The sequence below is a fragment of the Lepidochelys kempii genome, chromosome 10 (assembly GCF_965140285.1).
Source record: "Lepidochelys kempii isolate rLepKem1 chromosome 10, rLepKem1.hap1, whole genome shotgun sequence".
Classification (NCBI taxonomy): domain Eukaryota; kingdom Metazoa; phylum Chordata; order Testudines; family Cheloniidae; genus Lepidochelys; species Lepidochelys kempii.
The window spans coordinates 45,962,134-45,989,013 of NC_136389.1; the positions used below are offsets into that span (position 1 = coordinate 45,962,134).

At 46.2% G+C, this 26,880-nt stretch overlaps 1 protein-coding gene across 2 annotated transcripts in view; it reads left to right on the plus strand.

Annotated features, from left to right (window-relative positions):
• The window catches only part of SORD (sorbitol dehydrogenase), a 39,070-nt gene extending 19,918 nt beyond the window's left edge, over positions 1–19,152 (plus strand). For both annotated transcript variants that reach the window (XM_073363240.2, XM_073363241.2), the window contains 3 exons: positions 2,486–2,661; positions 13,908–14,029; positions 18,844–19,152. In XM_073363240.2, the coding sequence (XP_073219341.1) occupies positions 2,486–2,661; positions 13,908–14,029; positions 18,844–19,009 (464 nt within the window). In that variant the 3' untranslated portion in view covers positions 19,010–19,152. The remainder of the gene's footprint in view (positions 1–2,485; positions 2,662–13,907; positions 14,030–18,843) is intronic.
• Positions 19,153–26,880: the final 7,728 nt, after the last annotated feature.

Sequence of the window (26,880 nt, forward strand, 5' to 3'; positions counted from 1 at the left end):
CTATACAATCATGACTGGTGCAGAGAAAGTGACTAAGGAATTGTTATTTACCCCTTCACGTAACACAACAATCAAGGCTCACACAATGAGATGAATAGCAGGTTTAAAACAAACAAAAGGAAGTGCTTCTTCAAACAATGCACAGTCAACCTGTTGAACTCATTGCCAGGGGTTGTTGTGAATGCCAAAGATATAGCTCGGTCCAAAAAATAATTAGATAAGTTCATGGAGGATAGGTCCATCAGTGTCTGTTAGCCAGTTTGGTCAGGAATTCAACCCTACACTCTGGGTGTCCCTAGCCTGGGTGTCCCGAGCAGACTACCAGAAGCTGCAGCTGGATGACTGGGAATGGATCACTCAATAATTGCCCTGTTCTGTTCATTCCCTCTTAAGCCTCTGGCACTGGCCACTATTGGAAGACAGGATACTGGAGTAAATGGGTCATAGGTCTGACCCAGTATGGCCGTTCTTATGACTGGTACTTGCAGATGGAGGGAGCCAGACACCCAAGCTTACTATGGAGGCAAGTCTCCTAGCTGCTCCCCATCAATAAGGAATGGACCTCTAAGTGCTGCCAGATCCTGCCCTGGTTATTAAATGGGTCATTGTCCCTCTGCTTCAGAGCCTTTCCCCAGCTCTCCTGCTCTTGGGATGAGGCCAAGGATTTTGATGGGGATATCCCCCAGGCCTGTCCTCTCCTTGATGGGGATGTACACCTCCCCTTTCAAAGGGCTGTCTTTGTCCCTGAAGGGCTGAAAAGAGCAAACTTATCCTCCAGCAACTGTGCAATGGCCCAATAAAAATAATGCTAAAAAAGAGGAGGAGGCAATCTAGGGGATACAGGTGGCCTCTCCCTGATTTCCTTTCCACATCCTCATGTAGGTGGATCTTTGGAATCCAACCATGAAACTGGTGTCACAGCAAAATCAGGAAGAGGGATTTCCCTCCTTTCCTCCCCCAGGCTTGGCTGCCTGACTTCATGTGAAGAGAGGATGTCCACGGTCATCTGCACCTTAGCAAATAGCCCGCAATGATTTATTACACACGGGAACCAAAAGGTTTCACCACTGTCCTGCATCTGGCAGCGATGCATGGATACTGTCCACCTTTTCAGAGCGGATTTCTTCCCCAAAGACCCAGAGAACATGAAGCTAAAGGAAACCCTTAGAAGAGATTTGGAAACTTTCCTAACAGTTCTGTGGACTTCCCTCCCCACCACCTGTTTCTCAACCATGTTACAGTGTGCTGGCCTCAAAGGGATAGACCCCCCTCAGGTTAAGAAGAATTCCAATATGCCTTAATGCCAGGCTCCTAGCAATGCTCTGGTCTCCATGCATTTGCTGCCAAAGTGATGGTATTGAATTCACTAGCAAGTCAAGTTATGGTTAGGCAGCTGGTAGACTGTGATCACTGCGTATTACGCTTCTTCATAATTTTCTCGCTGTTACTTTGTGCTCCTTATGTAAATAAGGAAGTGTTATTTACTCCTCATTACACACGAACTAGGAGTCACCAAATGAAATTAATAGGCAGCCAGTTTAAAACAAACAAAAGGAAGTATTTCATGACACAACGCCCAGTCAACCTGTGGAACTCCTTGCCGGAGGATGTTGTGAAGCCCAAGACTATAAAAGGTTTTAAAAAAAAATTACATAAATTCATGGAGGATAGGTCCATCGATGGCTGTTAGCCAGGATGAGCAGAGATGGTATCCCTAGCCTCTGTTTGCCAGAAGCTGAGAATGGGTGACAGGGAATGGATCACTTGATGATTACCTGTTCTGTTCATTCCCTCTGGGGCACCTGGCATTGGCCACTGTCAGAGGACAGGATACTGGGCTAGATGGACCCTTGATCTGACCCAGTATGGCCTTTGTTATGTTCTTACATTATCTCCCATCTACTTACCCTCTCCACCAACTGTCTCTTGTCTCATAGGTTGATTTTAAGCTCTTTGGGGCAAGGACCCCCTCTTTTATCCATAGTTGTACAGCACCCAGCACAGAGGAGCCAGGGCTTCTAGGCAGTTTGCTAATTCGGTACAAATCATGAATAACCATGGGGATAATGTTACATCTGTAGAGAACCCCATTGTTGTCAGGTGCCTGCAGCTGCACCTTTGCTACATGCCCTGGTCAGAATGACTTGTCTGTGGGCTTTAGAGTATTAAGACCTCAGCATCTTTGAAAGAGGCAACTTTATGTGGCCAGAGTCCCGTTGGCATCTCTTGTGCCTTTAAGTTGCTTGTCACACGTCTTTCCCCACCAGCCCAGAGAGGAGAGCTGATCTCCTACCCAATCCGTGTGCCATCAGGCTGGGGGAGTTCTGAACCAGACTTTTCCACCCAATGTGCCTGCATTGTGTGCGTGCAATGTGTCCGTGCCCCACTGGGCATGCTTGCTGCAGGGCCTCTCTGTGTGACATCTTTTCTTGCATGACGTTTGTCAGCCAGCTGCAGTTCTGTGATTTATTTCTTCCTTCCCCAGATTTATCTGCCTCCCGCCTGGAAAAAGCCAAAGAGATTGGGGCAGATTTCACCATTCAGATAAAGAAAGAGACCCCAAAGGACATGGCCTGCATGGTGCAAGATTTGCTTAACTGCATGCCTGACATAACCGTGGAGTGCTCCGGGGCAGAGGCCAGCATCCAAACTGGCATTTACGTGAGTTCCTTCTTCCCCTATCTAAGATCCAGGGTGGATAAAAATCAATGATTTTAAAAAATAAATAAATAGATAAATCAGATTTTTTAAATTTAAATTGGATTTTTTTTAGAAAATGCTTTTTGAGGAAAATCCTCTCTAAAGATAGTTTTAATTAAGATACATTATAGCTCAAAGATATCTCATCATGGTAGAGGGATTATAAATTCTAATTCTGTAGCATGAGACAATATATTCATGTAATGTTTAAGAAAAATTTTGTAAATGAGTTCCAATAGTTCACTGATTAGAGACCCAATTTTATGGGGTTTCAGGGGCTTCTGTATAGATTATTTAGGTTAATCTTTCTATCTACCCAATAGGACTCAGTGCTCAGTCTAGAAGATACCATCAGAGATGCTTAGTTTTGCAGTTCTCAAACTGTGGATTTGTGTCTCTAGAGATAACATGCTTGTTAATAGCAAAAATGTTTTTAAATAAATAAATAATATATAGAGGTGTGAAATAACAGATCTCAACCTTGTTGTCGCTCTGCAAATTTGTGTACACGGAGTCAATCCCTTACCTCTCTCTAAAAGTGCAAAGTTTCAAAAAGTTAAATGAATAGAAGATTGTTGGGGGTGGAATAGATCTGGACAAGGAGAAGAAGTCTGGAGATAAATGTGAGAAGGGAGGGACAGGCAGTAGAAACAAAAGTGAAACTGTTTGAGCAGCATATTCCAGAAGACTTGAGGTCTTTCTGAGTGTAACCTTCATTGATTTGAGATCTACCATATCCAGTGATGAGCTGCCAAAATCTTAACAAATGGTTCCCTCCTCACCCCACGAGGGGGTTGTTGCCCACCCCCGCTCCCCGGGACTCCTGCCCCATCCAACCCCCCGCGTTCCTTGTTTCAGTCACATCATGTATGTCACATAGCCACAGTATATCACCTGTAGCAAAAAAGGAAAAAAAAAAATCTCCATCATCCAGAAACAACTAGAGATAAGTTTGTAATAAGAACCAGCACATTACAAAAAGAGGTAATTGATGAAAAAATTGCCCCATTTGTTTATGTAACAAACTCTTCTTTCTGTACGATTGAGAACCCACACTTCATTAACATGGTTCAGTCATTAAGACCAGGATACAGTCCACCCAACAGAGCAGATGCCGCAGGCAAATTGCTGGATAAAATGTATGAAAGAGAAATTGAGCAGTGTGCAAAAGGTCTAGAGGGTAAAATTGTTAACCTGAGTCTTGATGGGTGGAGCAATGTCCACAATGATCCTGTTGTATGTGCTTGTGTGACAACAGAAGAAGGGAATGTCTTCCTTACAGATACAATTGATACATCAGGAAATGCACACACAGCAGAATACTTACAAGAAGTAGCAGTAAAAGCTATAACAAACTGTGAAAAAAAATTCAAGTGTCTAGTACACAGCTTGGTCACAGACAATGCTGTAAATGTATCCAAGATGAGAAGAAATTATTTAGAAGAGAGTGAAGAGAGTCCCAAGTTAATAACATACAGTTCCGGTGCTCATTTGATGCACCACCTAGCCAAAGACTTCAGTGTTCCAGAAATAAAGGCTAATGTTGTTGAAATTGCAAAATACTTCCGTAACAACCACTTTACAGCAGCTGCTCTGAAAAAAGTGGGAGGAACCAAGCTAACTCTCCCCCAAGACGTTCGATGGAACTCAGGAGCTGTTTTGAGCACTATATCAAGAACTGGCCTAAACTGATGACAGTTTGTGAACAAAATCATGAAAAAATAGATGGCACTGTCACAGCCAAAGTGCTCAACATTGGGCTTAAGAGAAATGTTGAACACATGCTGAGTACCTTGAAGTCTATTTCTGTAGCCTTGAACAAAATGCAGGGAAACAGCTGTTTTATTGCTGATGCTGCTGAAATTTGAAATGGAACAGAGAGATCTTAAAAAGATGACAGAGTTGAATTACAAGCATTAAAAAAACAAATTGGACAAGCACTGTCTCCAGCTCATTCTCTTGCAAATATTCTCAATACTCAGTACCAGGGTCAAACCTTAACTGCTGAAGAGGAGGAGTTGGCTATGACACGGACATCCAGCAATCATCCCTCCATAATACCAACTATAATAAACTTCAGAGCTAAGGGTGAACCATTCAAGAAAGTTTGCTGGTGATGTTTTAAAGAAAGTCACACCTGTGAACTGGTGGAATTCACTTAAGCACTTGGATTCAGAGACTGTAGAAGTGATAATCCCACTTTTAACAGCAGTAGCTTCTTCTGCTGGCGTAGAAAGAATATTTTCTTCCTTTGGACTAATTTATTCCAAATTGAGAAATCATTTGGACCTGAAAAAGCAGGAAAGTTTGTTTTTCTTTTCCAGATTATGAACAAACAGGAAAACTAAGGTGAAGAGGACAGAGTTAGCTGCAGAAGCCAATATTTTAAGTTTCTCATGTTGACCTGGCTGACGTAGTCGATTTACTTTTGGGATTTTTTAAAAAAATATATTTCATTTAACTATTTTAGTTAACAAGAACAAACCTGATTTAAAAACTTAATGTTTAACTACATTCAAAAATTTATATGCTTGTTTTGTTAAAATATTATATGTTTGCTGTTGAAGAAAAAATCCAGAATATACAACGTTGTTGTTTTAGTTAAATAAAACAATTTAAATGTCTGTCTGGTGACGTTCTCCTCCTAATACAGCGTGGCAAGAAAATCCTCCAAATATTAATGATTAACCTGTTGAATTGGAGATAGTTCACCTCCCAATGACTTCATATGCTTCAATTACCTTTGGTAAATGAAATAACCAAACAATCATTCATCTTATGATATAGCTGTAAAACGAATCTGAAAAGTTTTCAAAATAAATCACTTAAAAAATGTATAGTGTGTACCTTCTAAAAACGAAACCTGCATCTATCTCTGAGTTGTGAAGAATATGTATTAAGGTTATAACAACCAACAAGAATGCACTTTTATGTAGAAATCCATGATTAAATCGAGTCTTCCTGATGTGATTTAAATCAATTTGATTTAAATCAAATCCACCCTGCCAAGATCAATGCCAGCATTTGCTTCTCTCCTTTCAGGTTGATCATTGGAGTGACTAAAAATAAAATGAGAGGTGAAACTGTGTGAGAGACCCACAGACTGGCCAGACTCCTCTACCAGCAGGGCAGAGTCAATGGATGACAATGGAGATTTCAGTCTTTTGCTGCCACACAGCCGCTTGTTCAGGCTGACAGCGGGCTGCACCCACCATAGTCTCCCTGAGGCCACATGGATAAATTTACCTTGTGGTGGTTCTGTGTCAGAGCCAAGGCTTGCCAAGGAGCTGTCAGTCCTCTGTGCCACCTTAAGCAGAGTTAGTGGTAGATAGCATATGTGCATTTACTTTTCTCTAACTTCAGTGGGACTTGTGCGTGTGTGTATCTCAGGGCAGAACTTAGTTGAATGTGCATATGCAGTAATAATAATATTGCTCTGCTCCCCTGCAGGGGAAATGAGTTCTATGCTATGGGGTAGCCATGCCCTCCCCATGCTATCAGGGACTGGGAATGTTCTTCTCCTCTGTGCAGGAGAGATTGGCCTAAATATTCCAAACCCGCTATGATTTTTGAGTGCCTAACTTTAAAGAAGCCTGAATTTCACAGGGCAGGTGCTCAATAATTTCTGCAAATTGGGTCCTTTTAGAACTATACTTTCCCTAGACTATACTTTCTCTGACTACAGAGGACTTGAGTTGTATTTCCAGGGATGGTCTCTGGCTTACTGTGCAGTACTCTGCTCTGAGGCGTGGCGTAGAGAGGCCGCTGAGTTCTTTATGTATTGTGTCCTCTCCTTGCTCCTTCACCTCTCCTGTTTGTAGATGTCAATGTTGGCCATTGATTGAGGCAAGCAGCTCCCCTTCCCTTGCAGCCTCACCTTTGGAGAAGGCAAGCAATGAGTCAGCAGCATACAGCGTGCAAGAGAGAGAGGGTTGTGTAAGCCCAAGGGAATGTGTTGTGTTGGCTCCTAATTGGCCGTAGTCTCCTGTGGGTAATGGTGATTGGCAGAACTGCATGATGTTGTGTTTTCCCATCCTCCTCCTGCCTTGCTGGCTTCTACAGTATTTCCTTCAATGGCTCTTCATCTCCCCACTCCCTTATCTGTTAGCATCCCCCAATTTGTCATGTGTCCCCTCTTCATCTTTCATATACTCTCCTCACTGCTTCCTGTGTTTCCTCCCACTCATGACTTGCCCCCACTTCTCCCAGGCCTGGAACTATCTCCCAGATTTTGTCCACTGAGCACCTTCTCTCTTACCCCAGATCTCACCTTCAGACCCACCTTTCCCAGGACTGTCCTGCTATCCATTGTGCACGCTATCCCTTGGCTTGTGTATGTATGCATTGTTTGCCTTGTGAGCTTTTCTGGGCAACTTGCTTCATGATTTGTACCCTAGCTGTGCTGTTGGAAGAACTAGGAGCACTGAAATGAAACCAAGTAAGTGAAAATGCAGGCTGAATCACAGGGCCATATCCCCTACTGTGCATTCTGCTAGGATGTAGAATGGTTCAGACAGACCACAGGGTAATTTATTCTAGGGAACAGCTCTGACTTGATGGGCCTTTTCCATCTCTAGCTTCTCAATCACTGGTCCCATCTTCCCCTCAGTCTTTGTGCAGAATTCTCATTGCTATCCATGAGATTGCCATAGCAAGGCTAGTATTTGTGTCTATGATTATGGGACTGATCATTGACCAGATGTCTTCTGGTTATAAGGAATAGTCAGCATGGATTTGACAAGAACTAATCAAGCCAAACCAACCTAATTTCCTTCTTTGATAGGGTTACTCGCCTAATGCTACGGGGAAACAGTAGATATGATATATCTTGATTTTAGTAATGCTTTTGACTAGTTTTGTCAATTAATTGCAGTTAACTCACGCAATTAACTAAAAAAAATTAATTGTGATTAATCGCATTTTTAATCACACCGTTAAACAGTAGAATATCAATTGAAATTTACTAAATATTTTGGTTGTTTTTCTACATTTTCATATCGGTTGTATTCTGTGTTGTAATTGAAATCAAAGTGTATATTATTTTTTATTACAAATATTTGCCCTGTAAAAACGATAAACAAAAGAAATAGTATTTTTCGATTCGCCTCATACAAGTGCAGTAGCGCAGCGGTTCTCAAACTGTTGGTTGGGACTCCAAGTGCGTTGCAACCCCATTTTACTGGGGTCACCAGGGCTGGCTTAGACTTTCCGAAGCCCGGGGCTGAATCCGAAGCCCGGGGCTGAATCCGAAGCCCGAGGACTTCAGCCCTGAGTGCTGGGGCTTAGATTACAGGCCCCCTCCCTGGGGCTGGAGGCTTTGGCTTTGGCCCCCCACCTGGGGTGGTGGGGCTTGGGTGGGCTCAAGCTTTGGTCCCTCCTCCTGGGGTCATGTAGTAGTTGATTTGCAGATCTGACAAAACGCAAAGAAGGTACCAAAGTGAGATTTCTAAAAATAGGTACTGCACACGACCCAAGGTTTAAGAATCTGAAGTGCCTTCCAAAATCTGAGAGGGACGAGGTGTGGAGCATGCTTTTAGAAGTCTTAAAAGAGCAACACTCTGATGCAGAAACTACAGAACCTGAACCACCAAAATCTTCTGCTGGGGGCATCTGACTCAGATAATGAAAATGAACATGCGTCAATCTGCACTGCTTTGGATTGTTAACGAGCGGAACCCGTCATCAGCATGGACGCATGTCTCCGGGAATCGTGGTTGAAGCATGAAGGTACATATGAGTCTTTAGCACATCTAGCAAGGAAATATCTTGCGACGCCAGCTACTGCAGTGCCATGAGAACACCTGTTCTCACTTTTGGGTGATGTGAACGAGAACCGGGCAGCATTATCTCCTGCAAATGTAAACAAATGTGTTTGTCTGAGCGATTGGCTGAACAAGAAGTAGGACTGAGTGGATTTGCAGGCTCTAAAATTTTACATTGTTTTATTTTTGAATGCAGGTTTTTTTGTACATAATTCTACATTTGCAAGTTCAACTTTCATGATAAAGAGATTGCCCTACAGTACTTGTATCAGGTGAATTGAAAAATACTATTTCTTTTGTTTTTTTACAGTGCAAGTACTTGTAATCAAAAATAAATATAAAGTGAGCACTGTACACTTTGTATTCTGTGTTATAATTGAAATGAATATTTTTGAAAATGTAGAAAACATTCAAAAATATTTAAATAAATGGTATTCTATTATTGTTTAATCTTGCGATTAATAATGATGGTTTTTAATTGTGCGATTAATAATTATAATGTTTTTAATTGCACAATTAATCACAATTAATTTTTTTAATCACTTGACGGCCCTACTTTTGACACAGTCCCACTTCACATTCTCATAGCCAAACTACAGAAATTTGGTCTAGATGAAATGACTATAAAGATGGGTGTACAAATGGTTGAAAGACTGTGCTCAAAAAGTAGTTAACAATGGTTTGCTGTCAGACTGGGAGGCCTATCTAGAGTGGTTCTGCAGAGGATAGCTCTGGGTTCGGTACTCGTCAATATTTTCATTAATGACTTGAATAATGGAGCAGAGAGCATGCTTATAAAATTTGTGGATGACTCCAAGCTGGGATGGGTTGCAAGTAATTTGAAGGACAGGCTTAGAATTTAAAACAACCTTGACAAATAGGAGAATTGGTCTGAAATCAACAAGATGAAATTCAGTAAAGGCAAGTGCAAAGTACTAAACTTAGAAAGAAAAAATCAAACGCACCATTACAACATGGGGAATAATTGGTTAGGTGGTAGCACTGATGAAAAGGAGATGGGGGTTGGAGTGAATCATAAATCATGAGCCAGCAATGTGATGAAGTTGCAAAAAAGGCTATAATTCTGGGGTGTATTAACAGGAGTGTCATATGTAACACATGGGACGGAATTGTTCTGCTCTACTCGGCTTTGGTGAGGCCTCAGCTGAAGTGTTGTGTCCAATTCTGGGTGCTGCACTTTAGGAAAGATGTGGACAAACTGGAGAGAGTCCAGAGAACAACAAACATGATAAAACATTTAGAAAGCCTAACGTATGAGGAAAATTTATAAAAAGTGGACATGTTTAGTCTTGAGAAAAGTCTGAGGAGGGACCCGATAATGGTCTTCAGATATGTTAAGGGCTGTTATAAAGAGGACTGTGATCAATTGCTCTCCATGTCCGTTGAGGGCAGGACAAGAAGTAATCAGCTTATTCTACAGCAAGGGAGATTTAGGTTAGATATTAGGAAAAACTTTCTAACTCTAAGGGTAGTTAAGCTCTGGAACAGGCTTCCAAGGGAGTTTGTGGAATCGCCGTCATTGGAAGTTTTTAAGAACCAGTAGGACAGCCACCTGTCAGGGATAGTCTAGGTTTACTTGGTCTTGCCTGAGTGCAGGGGGCTAGACTGGATGACCTCTTGAGGTCCCTTCCAACCCTACGTTTCTGTCATTCAATGATTTGTGACCATGCCGCTTCCTCTGACCCAATCTGCAGAGGGAGGTGAAAGGTGTCAGCTGTCACTTCTCACTGGGGGTAGGGGGGTTTGTCCATAGAAGAAGCAGAGGGTGTAATGTTAGCTGTTTAGCTGGGTGACAAGCGTGACACAAAAATAACTCCCTTTCTGAGGTGCTGAATGGGTGCCATGGGAAGTAAATGTGCTAGTAAGGGATTGAGAACAGCCACTTTCCCTTCCTTGCAGAGCTGTCTAAGTGCAGTGTTGGAGCCTTTCATCATGGGCAGACAAACCCCAGCCACATCTGAAAATCAAATGTTAGTCTATGCTGTGATAAAGGGGAGCAAGTCCAATCCAAAACCCACAGCATGCCCTGTAACTAACCCATTAGGACTGTACTATCTGAGAGCCTTCAGGGTTCACAGAAACCTCCTGCAAATATTTTTTTCTTGTAGGTGAGAATCAAAGTTTGACCCATGCTGTCCTGGACTAGATTATCTCATGAGCTCTCCCTCTGATGTAATATTAATGTAATTTGAGTCTATATTTACTGCAGAAAACATTACCAATGTTTACACTGACCCTACTGATTTTGCAATCAGGGTCACGACAATTGCTAAGATAAATAAAGACCTATCTGCACTCGTTTTCTGTGACTAACCGAGGTGAGTGACGCTTAGAGGAGGTCGTGCCCAGAAGCACTGGGATTCTGAAACGAGCTGCACTACAGATAGCTCCTGTATCGGGAGCGCTGCAAGAGAACCCAGCCAAACCTCTGCTGGCATGACTGCAACGCCAGCCCCCAGGAAACAACAGACGCACAGTGGCCTTGTGGGGAATTTCACAGTGAGGGAGATATTGAGGCCTGTCCTATGCAGCGTCATTAACAACCTCAGGGCTGAACTGTGTCATATAGTATAGCTCAGTGTTGGGGCACTGCAGAGCAGCTGTGCCCCATTCACAGCTCAGGGAGGCAGAATTACCCTGCTGCAGCTGCTGCTGTGCCAGTCCTGCCCTGGGGTCTTGTCGTGTCAGGCACTGCAGCGGTCTGGTGTTTGTATGGGCTATAAAGGGGGAGCAGGCTCCCTGACCCATTCCCCTCACTGTTCAGTGGCCTTGTGAGAATAGCAGATGACGGGGTCATTTGGCAGAGCCCCAGTATCTCCAACTCTGCAGCCTAGTAACAACTGAGTCACATCTGCAAGCAGTGGGATTTTGGCGTCTCTTGCACTTTGTGTCATGGGGGAGTGTGACCTAGCCTCATGTCTGAGATTAGACACTGATAGCCACTCTGCTTTGGCAACATCATCTTTTCCCGGGAATCTCCAGTGGGAACACTGTCACTTTTCTGCCTCCTCCCCCCGGCTCAGGTCTGTCTCCTTCATGGCCCCAAGTAGCGTTTTTTGGGGGGTTGTTGGAGCATAGTGATTCCACGGAGGTGGATGATCATCTGCCAGGTGGGTAGAGATCCCACATTGGTTTCTCCTTGTGCAGACCTAGTCCCATTCATTCCACCTCTCATACAATTGCTATAACATCATTGTGACTGTATTGAACTCATGGCCTAAGAAGACTTCAGACATTGGAAAATTATGGTCTGGATTTTCAGCAACATCAGAATCCTGGAGCTAGGGCCCTTTCTCTAGGTGTCTGTAGATCTCTGGCCGCCAGAGCAGTATCAAAGAGGTGGGATGTCCTTAGGTACGGTGAGGCAGGGTCCCTGGTACGAGCCAGTCCCTGGAATAAGCATGCACACGCCTATCTCTGTGCTCCACAGCTCCTACTCGCTGTGGTTTGGAGCACAGTGGAACCTGTCAGCAGTCACATACACCTATGCAAATTACAGCACTTGTGACCAAGTAGTGTTTTCTTCAGAAGACTTCTTAATCCCAGGCTTGACAGAGAACCAATCCTTCTTGGGTCAGGTGCCAAGAGCCGGGAATATAGCCTAGGTGGGTTATTGAAGTCCCATTGAGAACATCAGTAAGTTGTGTGTGCTATGGAGCAATGGACAGTGTTATTTAGAGATCCAAAACAATGCGATGGTATACAGCACAGTTTCAGGCATAATAAATACATCAGTAGATGTGCAGGTTATTATTAGTCATTCTGAGCACTCCTGCCATGGCATTATTTTATTATCAACCTTAATGTTTTGACAGCATAGTGTTGTGGCAGGGCAGGACTGTGTGGACTGTGACTCAGAAGGGCTGAGTTCTAATCCCACTCCTGACACTGCAGTGCTATATGGCCTTGAACCCTGCCTATTCCCCTTTCTGTCCAGCTTGTCTGTTTAGATTGTAATTTCTGGGGCAGGGACTCAAGGACTGCCTCTTGCAATGAAGCCCTGATCTTGCTTGGGGCCTCTAGATGCTACTGTTACACAAATAATTAATAAGAGTAATTGGGACAGTTTGTTTCTTAGGCCTTGTCTACACGGAGTTTCAGCCACTAGTGGAGCAGCCCAGTGCTTAGCCCCAGTGTAGAGGTGATTATATCAGTACAGTGCAGGTTGCACCAGTTCACCTTACCCTTAGGCTCTGCCCCAGTGCCTTTCTCCCTGCCCCTTGGCAGTTAGGCTCCAGGAGAGCTGAACTAGCAGAGATTCCCCTGCCAGGTTCCTCAGGACCCCTACATGGAGCTCAGCAGAAAAAACAATTCAGCTCCACACAGTGTATTGTCTTTTCCTGGTAAGCTCTGCAGGGCTTGAGGGGGAGCAATGTGCTCCTCCACAGCCCACTCTCTGCCCCCTCCTTGTGTGTGGACAAAGAGCTGTGGAGTTCCCCCTTGGGACTTAAGGGTAGGAACTTAGAATGGGACACCTCCATGCACAGGATGATGGGGAAGAGGATCTGGGTGGTTTTGCTGGAAACTGGCTGAAACATCAAAAGCACCTATGGGTATGTCTACACTTGGAGCTAGGAGTGTGCTTCCCATCTGAAGGAGGCATACTCGTGCGAGCTGTCATCAAGCTAGTGTGCTAAAGATAGAATGTAGCTGTGGCAGTGTGAGCTGCAGGATGGGCCAGCTGCCCCAAGGACAAGCCTGTAAATGCTTTAGGGCAGCGCTTCTCAAACTGTGGGGTAGGCCTTCCAAGGGAGGTGCGGGAATATGTCAAGGGAGGCGCGAAGTGTTTGCTTTTTTTTTTAAGAGCGCTGGCTGTCATCCCGGGTGGGTGGGCTTATGCAGAAAGGCTGTGCACACCAGGGAAGCAGGGAGAAAGGGGACAGCCAGAGTCCCACCACTTAGGTTTAGGTTCTCCTCCCTGGCCCAACCCTCACCGGGAGGCAGCCCAGTCTCAGGTTCTCCTTCCCCCCACTTCCCCAATCCCTCACTTGGAGGCAGCGGGGTTCTGCGTGTCAACCCCAGGGTGGCAGAAGCAGTACAGAAGTAAGGGTGGTAATGGGGCACTAAGTCTGCTGTGAAAAGGATATTGACAAATACCACTTTTCACATTGCCACCCTTACTTCTGTGCTGCTGCTAGCATGGCGGTGCCTTCAGAGCTGGGCACCCAGCAAGCAACCGCTGCTCTCCACTCTGCCTGGGTATATGCACTGGGGGGAGCGGGGTGGCGTAAATGACTACAGACACACAGAAGGGGGAACCCGATCAAAAAAGTTTGAGAACCACTGCTTTAGGCTATCAGCTCCTTTTATAGCCTGCTGAGAAGACTGGCAGCAGTGACCAGTTTTGCTGTATACACAGGAACTTGTCACCTTCCACAGGCAGGCAACATTTGCATTTATTTTGTTTCTGTTATTCCTCCTCAGGCCACTCGCTCGGGCGGGACCCTAGTTCTGGTGGGGCTGGGGCCAGAGATGGTCCACGTCCCCATCGTGAATGCTGCGGTGCGTGAGGTGGATATCAAGGGGATATTTCGCTATTGCAATACGTGAGTATTGATCAGGGTGCACTGGCATGCCAACAGACTACTCCATTGTCCATGAAGGAATTAATTCCTCCACAAGGAAGGAGGAAATGGAAGACCCTGTAATGTTCCCACTCTAATCACTCCTTCTCAGGACAATGTAAATGTCCCTGTTGCAGAGCGGGGTCCCTGTCAGACCATCAGCCGCACTCCTCCTGCATCATGCATCTTGGAGACTGGCTGGCTTTCCAAGTGACACTGCAACATTTTAGGAAAACTGGCAAATGTGTGCAGTGCAAACCTGCTCCCACTTCAACACAGGAATGGTGAGGAGGTGGGAGCCAGGCAATGGGTGAGGTGGGGGAATAGGCAATGGGGGTTGGGTGGGAAGATGGGGGCCAGGAGATGGGTAAGGAGTTGGAGGATGGGTAGGGAGGTGGGGCTGGAGGCTAGGTGGGGGCCAGCAGATGGGGGATGAGGTGGGAGCTGGATGATAGGGAATCAGTGAGGGATGGGTGAGGAGGGGGTTGTGTGGAGAGGTCGGGGCTGGGAGATGTATGGGGAAGTGGCCAGTCCATGAGCAGTGGGAGCTGGGCGATAGAGAATCAGTGAGGAGGTGGTGACCAAGGGATTGGTGAGGAGGTGGGCAATATGGGATAGACAGAGATGGGTGGGGAGCTGGGCACTGGGAGATAGGGGATGAATGGGCATGTGGGGGTGGGTAGATGAGGGCCAGAAGTTGGGTGAATAGGTGGGGAGATGGTGTCGTGGTGAGGAAATGGGGGATGGGCAATGGAGGATTGGTGGCAGGTATCCGTGAGGCAATCTCTGTAATAAGATATCGTGTGTGTTGGGAAGAAGTTTGAGAGCTCTGCCTTAACGCAGATAGACACAAGTCTCATTATTGGCTACAAAATTATCGAACCCTCTGAAAATCCTGTCGTGTGTGTTTTGATCTCTTGTGGCAGTGGGATATGAACCTGGATTTAACAACCAATCCTGCAGATCCAGAGGGTAAAAATAAGATCCTACTTGTTTGTGTCCTATAACTAGGGCCCTACCAAATTCATGGTCCATTTTGGTCAATTTCACAGTCATGGGATTTTAAAAATAATAAATTTCATGGTTTCAGATATTTAAATTGGAAATTTCACGGTATTATAATCCTGGGGGTCCTAACCCAACAAGGGGTGGTGGGAAGGGGGGTTGCAAGACTACTGCCAGGAGATTATGGTATTGCCACCTTTACTTCTGTGCTGCTGCCTTCAGAGCTGGGCAGCTGGAGGCAGCTGCTGGCCAGGTGCCCAGCTCTGAAGGCAGCACCACCGCCAGCAGCAATGCAGAAGTAAGGGTGGTGATATCAAACATGCCACCTTCACTTCTGCGCTGCTGCTGGCAGCAGTGCAGCCTTCAGAGCTGGACTACCAGACAGCAGACGTGGAGCTTCCTGCAGCCAGGGGACGTTCCCAGAGATGGGTCTGACATGGCCTCAGGAGTGGCCCGTGCAGAGGAAAAGGAAGTCCTGTCCATCCCCAGCCTGTCTAGGACTAGCAGCTGGAGCCCAGTGCACAGTAGGAGCCCCCAGCTGGGGTGCCCTCAGCCTTGTCCCTTCCTGGCTCCACACCCAGCACTTGGGAGTTAAAGGGGCCTTGGGCTGACACCGTGTGTGGAGGGGAGGCGGGGGTGGATCACGGCACCCCCTTTGACCACAAGGCCTTGGGTGGTTGTCCACTCGCCCACCTATAAGGCCAGTCCTGACCCCACCAAAAATTGATGACCCCCCTAACATGCTACCCTGACTTCTGTGCTGCTGCTGGTGGTGACACTGCCGTCAAAGCTCAGCTCCCGGTCAGCAGCTGCTGCTCTCTGGCCACCCAACTGTGTGAAATCTGATCTCCCCCACAATAGCCAGATTTCACGGGGGAGATCAGATTTCATGGTCCATGATGCATTTTTCATGGCTGTGAATTTGGTAGGCCCTTATCTATAACAAGCTTGATCCAGTCTTGCTAGTTTGGTGTTTTTTCCCTTAGTCTAGGCTGTAGTTTCCCAGCTTTGATCTCTGAGGGTTTGTTCGTGGAATTGTCATGTGATTTATGGCAATTTAATTCTGAAAGAATGGCTGAATAAAGAAGACACAGATTTGGACCTCATCTATGCAGTTTTAGGTGCTGTCTATGCTGTAGAAACAGCCATGTTGATGGATGTAGGTCAGTCTCGCAGTGTAGATGGGACTGAGCTGTGCTTTACCCTGACCCTGGAGCAGGCGAAAACCTTGGTCTTGCTGGTGTGGCAGAGCTGGGTTTAATTTAGATTTAGGTTTGTGTAGATCTTTGGTCTCCAAGTCCATCCTTTTCTTTAGTAGGGACTGATCTCCAGAGATGGTTTCCTATTCTTTATTCTTAGCTACAGCCAGGCTTCCCTGGTAAGCCTGGGGATCTGTTTAATGAGAAGGTTTGTTTCTGTGCTGGTTTTATTAGATCCCTTCATATCTCTGTCAAATTCTAGCTTTTGCCCAGGCGGAGTTTGAGCTGTAAGCCAATACAAGTGCAATACAACCTGTGGAAGCTACTCTGTGAATTTCCATACTCCTCTTACCACCAAAGGGGTCAGTAGTGGCCCGCACAAGTAGCTATCTGTGGATACACACCGCTGGCTCCTTAAGTGCATTGAACTCTAAGTGAACCATTTGAGCTAAAAACACAATGGAGATGCCAGAGGTCTCGATTTTACCTAGTAACCAACATGCATAACCAAGGAGGCGGAGCGATAAAGGACCAGCAAGCAGCACAGATTTTTTTTTTCAGACTTCATTTTGCTGTGATTTGAATATACAGTAAAAAAAAAAAAAAAAGGAGTACTAGTGGCACCTTAGAGACTAACCAATTTATTTGAGCATAAGCTTTCATGAGCTACAGCTCACTTCATCGGATGCACTTAGTGGAAAATACAGTGAGGAGATTTATATACACACAGAACATGAAACAATGGGTGTTATCATACACATTGTAAGGAGAGTGATCACTTAAGATGAGCTATTACCAGCAGGAGAGCGGGGGGGAGAAAACCTTTTGTAGTGATAATCAAGGTGGGCCATTGCCAGCAGTTAACAGGAATGTCTGAGGAACAGTGGGGGGAAATAAACATGGGGAAATAGTTTCACTTTGTGTAATGACCCATCCACTCCCAGTCGCTATTCAAGCCTAAGTTAATTGTATCCAGCTTGCAAATTAATTCCAATTCAGCAGTCTCTCGTTGGAGTCTGTTTTTGAAGTCTTTTTGTAGTAATATTGCCACCTTTAGGTCTGTAATCGAGTGACCAGAGAGATTGAAGTGTTCTCCGACTGGTTTATGAATGTTATAATTCTTGACATCTGATTTGTGTCCATTTATTCTTTTACGTAGAGACTGTCCAGTTTGACCAATGTACATGGCAGAGGGGCATTGCTGGCATATGATGGCATATATCACATTGGTAGATGTGCAGGTGAACGAGCCTCTGATAGTGTGGCTGATGTGATTAGGCCCTATGATGGTGTCCCCTGAATAGATATGTGGACACAGTTGGCAACGGGCCTTGTTGCAAGGATAGGTTCCTGGGTTAGTGGTTCTGTTGTGTGGTGTGTGGTTGCTGGTGAGTATTTGCTTCAGGTTGGGGGGCTGTCTGTAGGCAAGGACTGGCCTGTCTCCCAAGGTTTGTGAGAGTGATGGGTCATCCTTCAGGATAGGTTGTAGATCCTTGATGATGCGTTGGAGAGGTTTTAGTTGGGGGCTGAAGGTGATGGCTAGTGGCGTTCTGTTATTATCTTTGTTGGGCCTGTCCTGTAGTAGGTGACTTCTGGGTACTCTTCTGGCTCTGTCTGATAATAGCTCATCTTAAGTGATCACTCTCCTTACAATGTGTATGATAACACCTATTTTTTCATGTTCTGTGTGTATATAAATCTCCTCACTGTATTTTCCACTGAATGCATCCAATGAAGTGAGCTGTAGCTCACGAAAGCTTATTCTCAAATAAATTGGTTAGTCTCTAAGGTGCCACTAGTACTCCTTTTCTTTTTGCGAATACAGACTAACACGGCTGCTACTCTGAAACTTGAATACACAGTAACTCCCAATGCTTGTCACTTATTTTGCTGGAGCAGACCACAGCTAGCTGTCCCATGCGAACAGCATGCATAACCATTGGCTCAGTATTACTATACTCACTTCGGAGTCATTGCTTTATACACAAAACCTCATAAACCCTTGGCCAATGCAAGCTCAGTGCTTCCAAACAGATAAAGGCTATGGTGGTGTTTTATAGCAAGCAGAGAATCCTAGGACGTAAACGAGCTGCATGCAGAGGGGTCAGTTGAGGCTCCTTGCTCCAATAGGAGCTCCGGGAGGCACTGTGCTTCATGGAGCTCCTGGAGTTCTCACTGCTCGACCCCTGAACAGGTGCAGTGTATGTGCTTCCTTCTGAGCCTGGCCTGCTCTGCCTGTCAGTGTGGAAGGTGGGGACAGGGACAGAGCCATGGACCTGCCCTGTCCCATACAATCCCTGCTGATCAAGAGCAGGCTTTGCACTCTGCTTGAGAACTTAGTCCTGAAGCCTTTTGCATGACTTTATGGGAATGACATGCGGGACTGGGTTCTAAAGAAATCGCTTCTCGCCTGTTTAGCAATAACTGAGGAAGGCCCCTTCAGACCTGTCATTTCCTGTTTCTGAACATTGTAAGAATGCTGTCTCATATCTGGACAGTTCATGTGCAATTACGCAGATCTGCTGGTCAATATACAAATTCCCCAGACCTAGAGAACTACCCTTTTCTTTCGCTGTTTGTGCTCCCTTCCAGGTGGCCCATGGCGATTTCTATGCTTGCATCCAAGAGAGTGGACATCAAGCCTTTGGTTACACACCGCTTCCCTTTGGAAAAAGCCCTGGAGGCCTTTGAGACAACCAAGAAGGGCTTGGGGGTGAAAGTTATGCTGAAGTGTGACCCCAGTGACCAGAATCCCTGAAGAATGGCACTGCACTCCTCCCCCATTATACTGCCTGTCTTAAAGACGAAGAATGGGCTCTATAGCGAGATGGAAACTGTAATTATAAGTTTATAAGTAGTACGTAGTGTTTGGAGAATAAAGTTATGGTCATCTGTTGTGCAGACAGTGCATTGAAGGAGAAGAGATTATGGGTTAAGGATATTTACACCCTTATAGCTGCTTAAATGGGGAACCACTATTTGGGAACCAAATTTGGGCCAAAATCCTCCCCTCAGATCTGTACACGAGATCTTGGCTCAGTCTTCTTCCCCTATGAACGCAGCTCACTGAGGATCTGAGAGGAGAACTTTTCTCCTGGAGAGGACCTGTTAGTATTCACCTCTTCACTAATAGATTATACATTCTGAAAACCGTAGATCTCTCTATGTTGCGTATCAGATAGAGTGCTTCACCCTGCCCACTTGCACTGAAGAACCACCTATGTCACAGCCTGGATTTGAACATGCTGAAGCACTGAATAAGAGTTTCACACACTTGACTCCTGTTAATGGCAATGAAAATTGTGCAGAATAGTGTGTCTGGGCCTCTATTCAAGACTGGGACAGTACTCTCCTGAGCCAAGATTTGTTCTAAGGGGGTGTTGGGGCTGTTCGGTGCCGTCAGACCTGTGTACAATCCCCTGCAAAGCACAGTTGTGGAATACTAATACTTGAATACACTGTCTGTCTCTCAGGGCTTTACAAACATGGAATGAAGTCTTGGCATTTCATCTCTGTGGGATGTTCTTTGACAAAGGCAAAGCAGCTCTTACCTTCTCTGTGCTGGAACAGGTGGGGGCCCCCGGAGCCTGCTACAGCAGCTTTGAGGAGTGCAGTGTCTTGTGCCCTTGCTGCGATGGCCCATAACAACAGCACAGAAGTCCTGAGGCAATCCTGGACTTGGCCTGTCCAATCCTGTGCCCATCCTGGAACAGCTCCCAGGGCTGGCTGCCAGGAAGAGAGTGCAGGGCAGAGCAGGCAGAATTGAGCCTGTAGCTCCCATAGAGGGTCTCTTGTACCAAGAGAATTCCCAGATGGGGCCTTATGGCCCTTTTGTACTGGCAACATGGAGTGAATTTCTGGTAACTTCAGGGAAGAAGTCAGCAGGCAGCCCTGCTCGCTGACTGGTGCTTCTCTCAGCCCTACCCATTCTCCAGCATAGAGGAGGTAAGAGCTGCTTTGCCTTTGTCCTTGTGCTGGCCAGATGACAGGGAGGTTAGCCATCCCTAGGAAATCAATTGTGGTGGAGGGATGCTTTAGAGATGCCACACCTTCTGCACACACTGCAGGCAGTCTTTGGTTCCTGGGACCTGCTGCCAGCTAGGGAGCAGAGAAAAAGGAGCCCAACACAGGGCAGTCACAGGCTGCAGCCAGAGAGTAGCAGGGAGTTCTGTTACCATATTTCTGAACATGGTTTCCATTCCTAATAAATTTTACCGAGGGACAATGCTGCTCATCAGTGAGATACCACATAGTACCAGCGGTAGAAGGCCCACCATGCTGTGAGACCCTGCAAGAGAAGCCATTGAAACGGTTGCTACAGATTAGCAGGAGCAGGCAACCACATCCTAAGTGTAGGTCCTACCAAATTCAGGGTCCACTTTCGTCAATTTCATGGCCATGGGATTTTAAAAATCGTAAATTTCATGATTTTAGATATTTAAATCTGAAACTGCACAGTGTTGTAACTGGGGGGATCCCAGCCAAAAAGGGGGCCATAGGAGGGTTGCAAGGCTATTGTGTGTGTGGGGTGGTGTCAAGGTATTACCACCCCCACTTCTCTGCTGCTGCTGCCTTCAGAGCTGGGCTCCCAGCCAGCAGCCACAGATCCTCCTGCAGCCAGGGAAAGTTCCCGGAGGTGGGTCTGACCCAGCCCTGGAAGTGGCTCCTGCAGGGGAAGAGGAAGAGGAGTAGTCAAAGGTCTCAAACATCTTGAGGTAATGAACTTGCTTCACTGAAGGTGGGAAAAACCCCTGACTGGAGAAGGTAGGTGTTATCTTCACCATGTCCGGTTGATACCCTCTATCAGCCAGCCTCAATTCCATGGAATGCAGGTGAAAAATCAGTCAACAACTGTAGCTCTGGCCCAAGCCCCACTGGCCTGCGTCCACAAAATCTTATTAGTTAAATAATCAGAAAACCCTTCCAGTAAAAACACTCCACTCTGCTTCTGCACTTCAACTGCAGCTCACCTCTCTTTAGCCCCATTGTCCGGAGGAGTGCAGAGTGCTGCTCAAAATATGTCATTCACAACTGAAGTGCAGCTACCTCTGGGGTGGTGAGGAGGAGAGTGTTCCCTCTGGAGCCTATGTGGAGGGCATAATGTGAAATGTGATCTCTAGTCATAGCAGCATGGACTGTGGGGAGGAATCAGGACTCCAGCGCTATGTGGAGTGCAAAGCATGAGATATTGATACACCTGGTTTTGTGGCTGGGGAGTGGGATTAGCATGTAGATCGAAGAGGGGACAGTGGACTCTGTAACCCATGAAGGTTGAGTCTGAGTAATGTGTTGCTGGCCCAGAGGTGGCCGACAGGCAGGCAGAAAAGACAAAATTAAGAGGCTGATGGAATCTTAATTCTAAATTTCCTGCTAGAATTTGATTTAATTCATGATAGCGTTTCAGTGATTCATAGATGTTAAAGCCAGAAGGGCTGTTATGATCTAGTCTGGTCTCCTGCATAACTAGGGTACATCATCCCACCCGCAGAGTTCTGCATGCAGCCCAATAGCTTGTGGTCGAGTTGGAGCCATCTCTTGGTTAAAATGAGGTCCATCCTTAATTAGTGCTGTGTATGGTGACAATGATTAATTCGTTAAGTATAGTGGGATGGCAAGTACTCACAATGAGTGAAAAACCTTCTCATCCTTCCCCTGGCCTACAACTTCCGTGCAACCCATCCCACACCGGAGACAGACATCAGTGAAAAGCCTGGCTGAATTCACAGGCCCTGCAAGGCTGCTGGATCCCCTGCAGATAGCCACGACATTTCAAGTGGCTAAAGCGGGATGCCATGCCACTCAAGTTTGGCCTGTTCACCCTTCCATAGATGGAGGGGCAGCCAGACTATACCTGTATACTGCTGTGACCCCAGCTGCCAGATTGCAAAGCTACTCCATTTGGGGTTCTTCTCAAATGGGGCGGCCTGGACAAACTACCTCTTGTGCCCCGCAGGTGGCCCTGAGCTGCTCCACCCTGCCTTGAGGAAAGTTACATTTCTTTGAACTTGGAGGATAGCAGGCCAGCTTCACCAGCTAGATCGTTTTGTTCACTCTGTTATTCGTTGCAGACATGACCAGTGCCAGGTTTACAATGGCACCAGTGGCACTACGGAGCTGGCCTTCTCCGCTTGCACTGCACCCCCACACCCTTCTGACTCCCCTGCTGACCACTTGCTCCTCCCAGCCTGCCTGCCAGTTGGCTGAGGGCTCCTCTCCATCCACATCCCCATCCCCCTGTTTCTTTTTGCCCCCAGCCGGACCCCAGTGCACCTCCAGCTCCGGGAAGTCTCTGCTTCCCCACACCAGTCTCTCCGGCACTGAGACGCCTGGGGCCGATGCAGAAGCCTGGCCAGTCTCAGATCTCAGTTGGGGGGGGAGGGGCGGCGATGACAGTGGGGGGAAGGAGGAGGCTTGGCTGGGCCTCTCGGGGCAAGCGGGTCCTCAGAGAGCCCCTCCAGGGCAGGCCCTGGCCTGGCTGATTGCGCCATTCCCGGGGGGCCGGAGTGATTCCCCACCCCGGGAACAGCCCTAGCTGCACTGCCAGCTCAGGCTGGCAGACAGTCGCCTCCCACCAGGGCTGGTGAATGTGGCCAGAGGCAGGGCGTGGGGGAGTGGGTCTCTTAGGGGTCTGGGGCGGTGCTGGGCTGTGACGGGGGTGGGGAAGATGTGTGTGTTGGGGCACTAGGGAGTGGGGGTTCTGTGGGGGTGCTGGGCAGTTGTGGTGGGGCTGTTGGCAGGAGGGCACTGGGCAGGGGTGGTGTTGTGCAGGGCGCTGGGCATTTGTGGAGGGGTCTGAGGTGGGTGCTGGGCATAGTGGGTCCAGGGGGGCTCTGGCCAAAGGGAGTCAGAGGGTGTTGGGCTGGGGGGTATGGCGCAACATGGGCCTGCCCCCTGAGGGGAAGTGGCATGCTGCCAGCACAGGGCCAGGCGGGCCACTATGTGTCTGGCAACTGCTGGTCTGTAAATAGTGCCCTCGCACTGGACTGGGTGGAGTAGGGCTGCCCCTGCTATGCCATGCCCCATTGCCCCGGCTGGCCCCTTCCTCTGGGGACTGACTTCCCCGTGCCATGCTTCCATGGGGGCTGTTATAAATATAAAGATAAGGGTAAACCCCTTTAAAATCCCTCCTGGCCAGAGGAAAAATCCTCTCACCTGTAAAGGGTTAAGAAGCTAAAGGTAACCTCGCTGGCACCTGACCTAAATGACCAATGAGGAAACAAGATACTTTCAAAAGCTGGGAGGAGGGAGAAAAACAAAGGGTCTGTGTCTGTCTGTGTGATGCTTTTGCCGGAGACAGAACAGGAATGGAGTCTTAGAACTTAGTAAGTAATCTAGCTAGGTATGTGTTAGATTATGATTTCTTTAAATGGCTGAGAAAATAGCTGTGCTGAATAGAATGAATATTCCTGTCTGTGTGCTTTTTTTGTAACTTAAGGTTTTGCCTAAAGGGATTCTCTATGTTTTGAATCTAATTACCCTGTAAGGTATTCACCATCCTGATTTTACAGCGGTGATTCTTTTCTTTTTACTTCTATTAAAAGTCTTCTTGTAAGGAAACTGAATACTTTTTCATTGTTCTAAGATCCAAGGGTTTGGGTCTGTGGTCACCTATGCAAATTGGTGAGGATTTTTACCAAACCTTCCCCAGGAAGTGGGGTGCAAGAGTTGGAAGGATTTGGGGGGGAAAGACGTGTCCAAACTCCATTTTTTCAGGAACCTAGATAAAGTTTGGTGGTGGCAGTGGAAATCCAAGGGCAAAGGGTAAAATTAATTTGTACCTTGGGGAAGTTTTAACCTAAGCTGGTAAAAGTAAGCTTAGGAGGTTTTCATGCAGGTCCCCACATCTGTACCCTAGAGTTCAGAGTGGGGAAGGAACCTTTACAGGGGCCCAAAAATATGTTTGGCGCTGGGCACACAAAAGGTTAATCTGGCCCTGGACATGACCTGCTGCAAGGACCCGTGGTGTTAGGCAGGAATATTGCCTGTCTAAGGACATTCCATCTTGGTGTCTACCACAATGGGCAGTGCAGAGATCCAACTACTCATCTTGGCCATGTTGGGCCCTCTGGGCTGGTTCTAGAGGCACTAGATCTCCATCAGCTTCTCACTCAAGGAACAAATCTCCTATCAATTTGCCTATCACAAATTGCCTATCACTGCCCCATCAGGGAAGAGCCATTCCATCTGCCTCAAGATCCATTGCCACTTCTAGAGATCACTGAATGACAGGATAGAAGGAAGGACGTCATGGATCAACCTCCTTGTATAGCCCCATCTTCCCCAGATGAAGCTATTACCTTAAGTCCTCCTCACCTATTTGAGAGTTTGAAGGTTTTCCAAGACTTAATGCAGAGAGTGGCTATATCTTTAGGTATCCAGGTAGAAGTAATGCCACACAATCTGCATAAACGTTTGGATATTTTGCAGGATCCATCTCCAGGAAAAGTCATCCTTCCAATTAATGAACCCCTTCTTGACCTCTTCTTGAACACTCTGGTAGACCCTAGCATCCATACCTTGTATATCTAAGCATGCTGAGAGGTGCTATCAAGTACTTCAGCAGGAATGCAGGGTTTTGGTTTTGTTTTACTCATCCTGCTTCATAGCGTTACAGCAGCTAAAAGGCAGTCAAGACAATCTCAGTGCAAGTCTACCCTAAAAGACAAGGCCCATAAGAACCTTGACCTATAGGGCAGGAAGGCTTACACTATTGGGAGCCTACAAATAAGGGTCACAGATTATCAATATATTTATTAATGGGATATGCATTTCTGTTGGCAGATAAGCTGCCAGAGGAGTACAAAGATCAATGTATGGCTATAGTGGCTGAGGGTCATCTTTCTACAAGAACAACTCTTCAAGCAGCCATAGACTTCTCAGACACTGCTTCATATTAAACAGCCAGAGCAATATCTATGAGTTCCTCCTCATGGCATCAGGCCTCAGGGATCCCAAAAAAGCTGCAAAGCATGACTGAGAACTTTCCTTCTGAAGGATCAAAATTGTTGTCTGAAAAGACCCACAATGCTATGCACATATCGAAAGACTCCTGGGGGGTTTATACTCCCACATCAAAGAGAAAGCAGTTCAAACCTTAGTCACAATTCAGATCTTCATACTATCAGCTTGGACTCCAAGACACTTGTAAACATAGGTGTAAACCCCTGAGACACTGGTCTTCAACTTCATTGGCTGTGGAATCTACATCAACAAAGCAATCATGCTGAGATTTTCATTGGGGACAGCATACCAGCCATGACAATTCTTCAAGACACAATACCTTCTTTTGGGAACAATCTGTCCCTTTTTCACAGTGCTTGGGCCAATATAACATCAGATAAATGGGTTCTCTATGGAAGGTGGCTATATCATCCAGTTCAATTCCCTTCCTTCCTCCTGCCACCTTCGTTGTCCCTATTCAGGGACCTAAGTCACAAGGCTACCTCTTCAGGAGGTGCTATCTCTTCCAGACTTGGGAGCTACAGAGGAAGTTCTTAACAAAGAGGAAAATGATCTTATTTTTGTTAGTTCCTAATTCTCCAAAAAGAGGTGGGTTCTGTACTTGAGGAACTTGAACAAGTTCCTCAAGAAACTGAAATTCAGAATTGTTCCCGTTCTTCAGTTTTCCCTTTCCTGGAACTTGGAGACATGTGTGTGGCCCTTTGATTTGTAGAATGCTTATTTTCACACAGCTGGACCTCCAGGCTAGAGGAAATATCTAAGGTTTGTGATCAGAAGAGCGCACGGCCAGTGCACAGTTAATACTGATTGGCCTTGTTCAGCTCCAAGACTTCTCCTCAGGGGTTTGCAGGCCTGGCTTCACTCTATTTACCATCTGGGAGAGGTATGGAGAACAGATACACTTTGAATGATTAATAACTATTCATTCCTCCTGGCCCTCAAAAATCAGAAAAGCTGATGCCTCTGATTCAAAATAGGATCCACCTAGAAAGTAAAGACAAGAAGAAAATGGTTTATATCATGTGAGACAGATCCACTGCAGTCAAGAATTCCACCCCCAAGAATAGAAACTAAAATGGCTAAATGTGAGTATTGTTCATCATCTAAGCAAGAATCTCATATCTGCATATGGATAAACTGTCTTTCTCCTTCCCAATCTAGCCAAAAAGCCGTCCAAAAAATTACCAAGCCGGGTAATGCCCTGTTTTCCTATGCAAAACGGAGCATTACACATTGTGTGTGGGCCAAGTGATGGGTAGGGAAGCTGTGAGTAAAAGCAACAAGATATAACTTGTGAGATTGAAGGTCAAATGAGGTAAACTGCCTATTGTCCCAAGAAATCCAAACCACGTGTTTGCACTCCAGAATATAAACTATACATTTATTTGCCTTGTGAGGTCTGATCTACAGCTCTCTATATATGGAGAGCGTCCCTTGTTCTGTCGCAAGGCCTAAATAATGTGAAATGCTTATGTACAAGCAAAGAATGTATGAAGTATGGCCATTAGATTTAGCAGATTATAAGGGATTTGTTGGTCTTCACTGGGAATACTTGCTGCACTTTAGAAGTAATAGGAATTGTCTCGCACAAGGAAGAAGGAAAGTTGCAAAATATAACCAAGGGCATTGTTAGGGAAAAAGGGTTCCCCTCCCGTCTAGGGTTAGGAG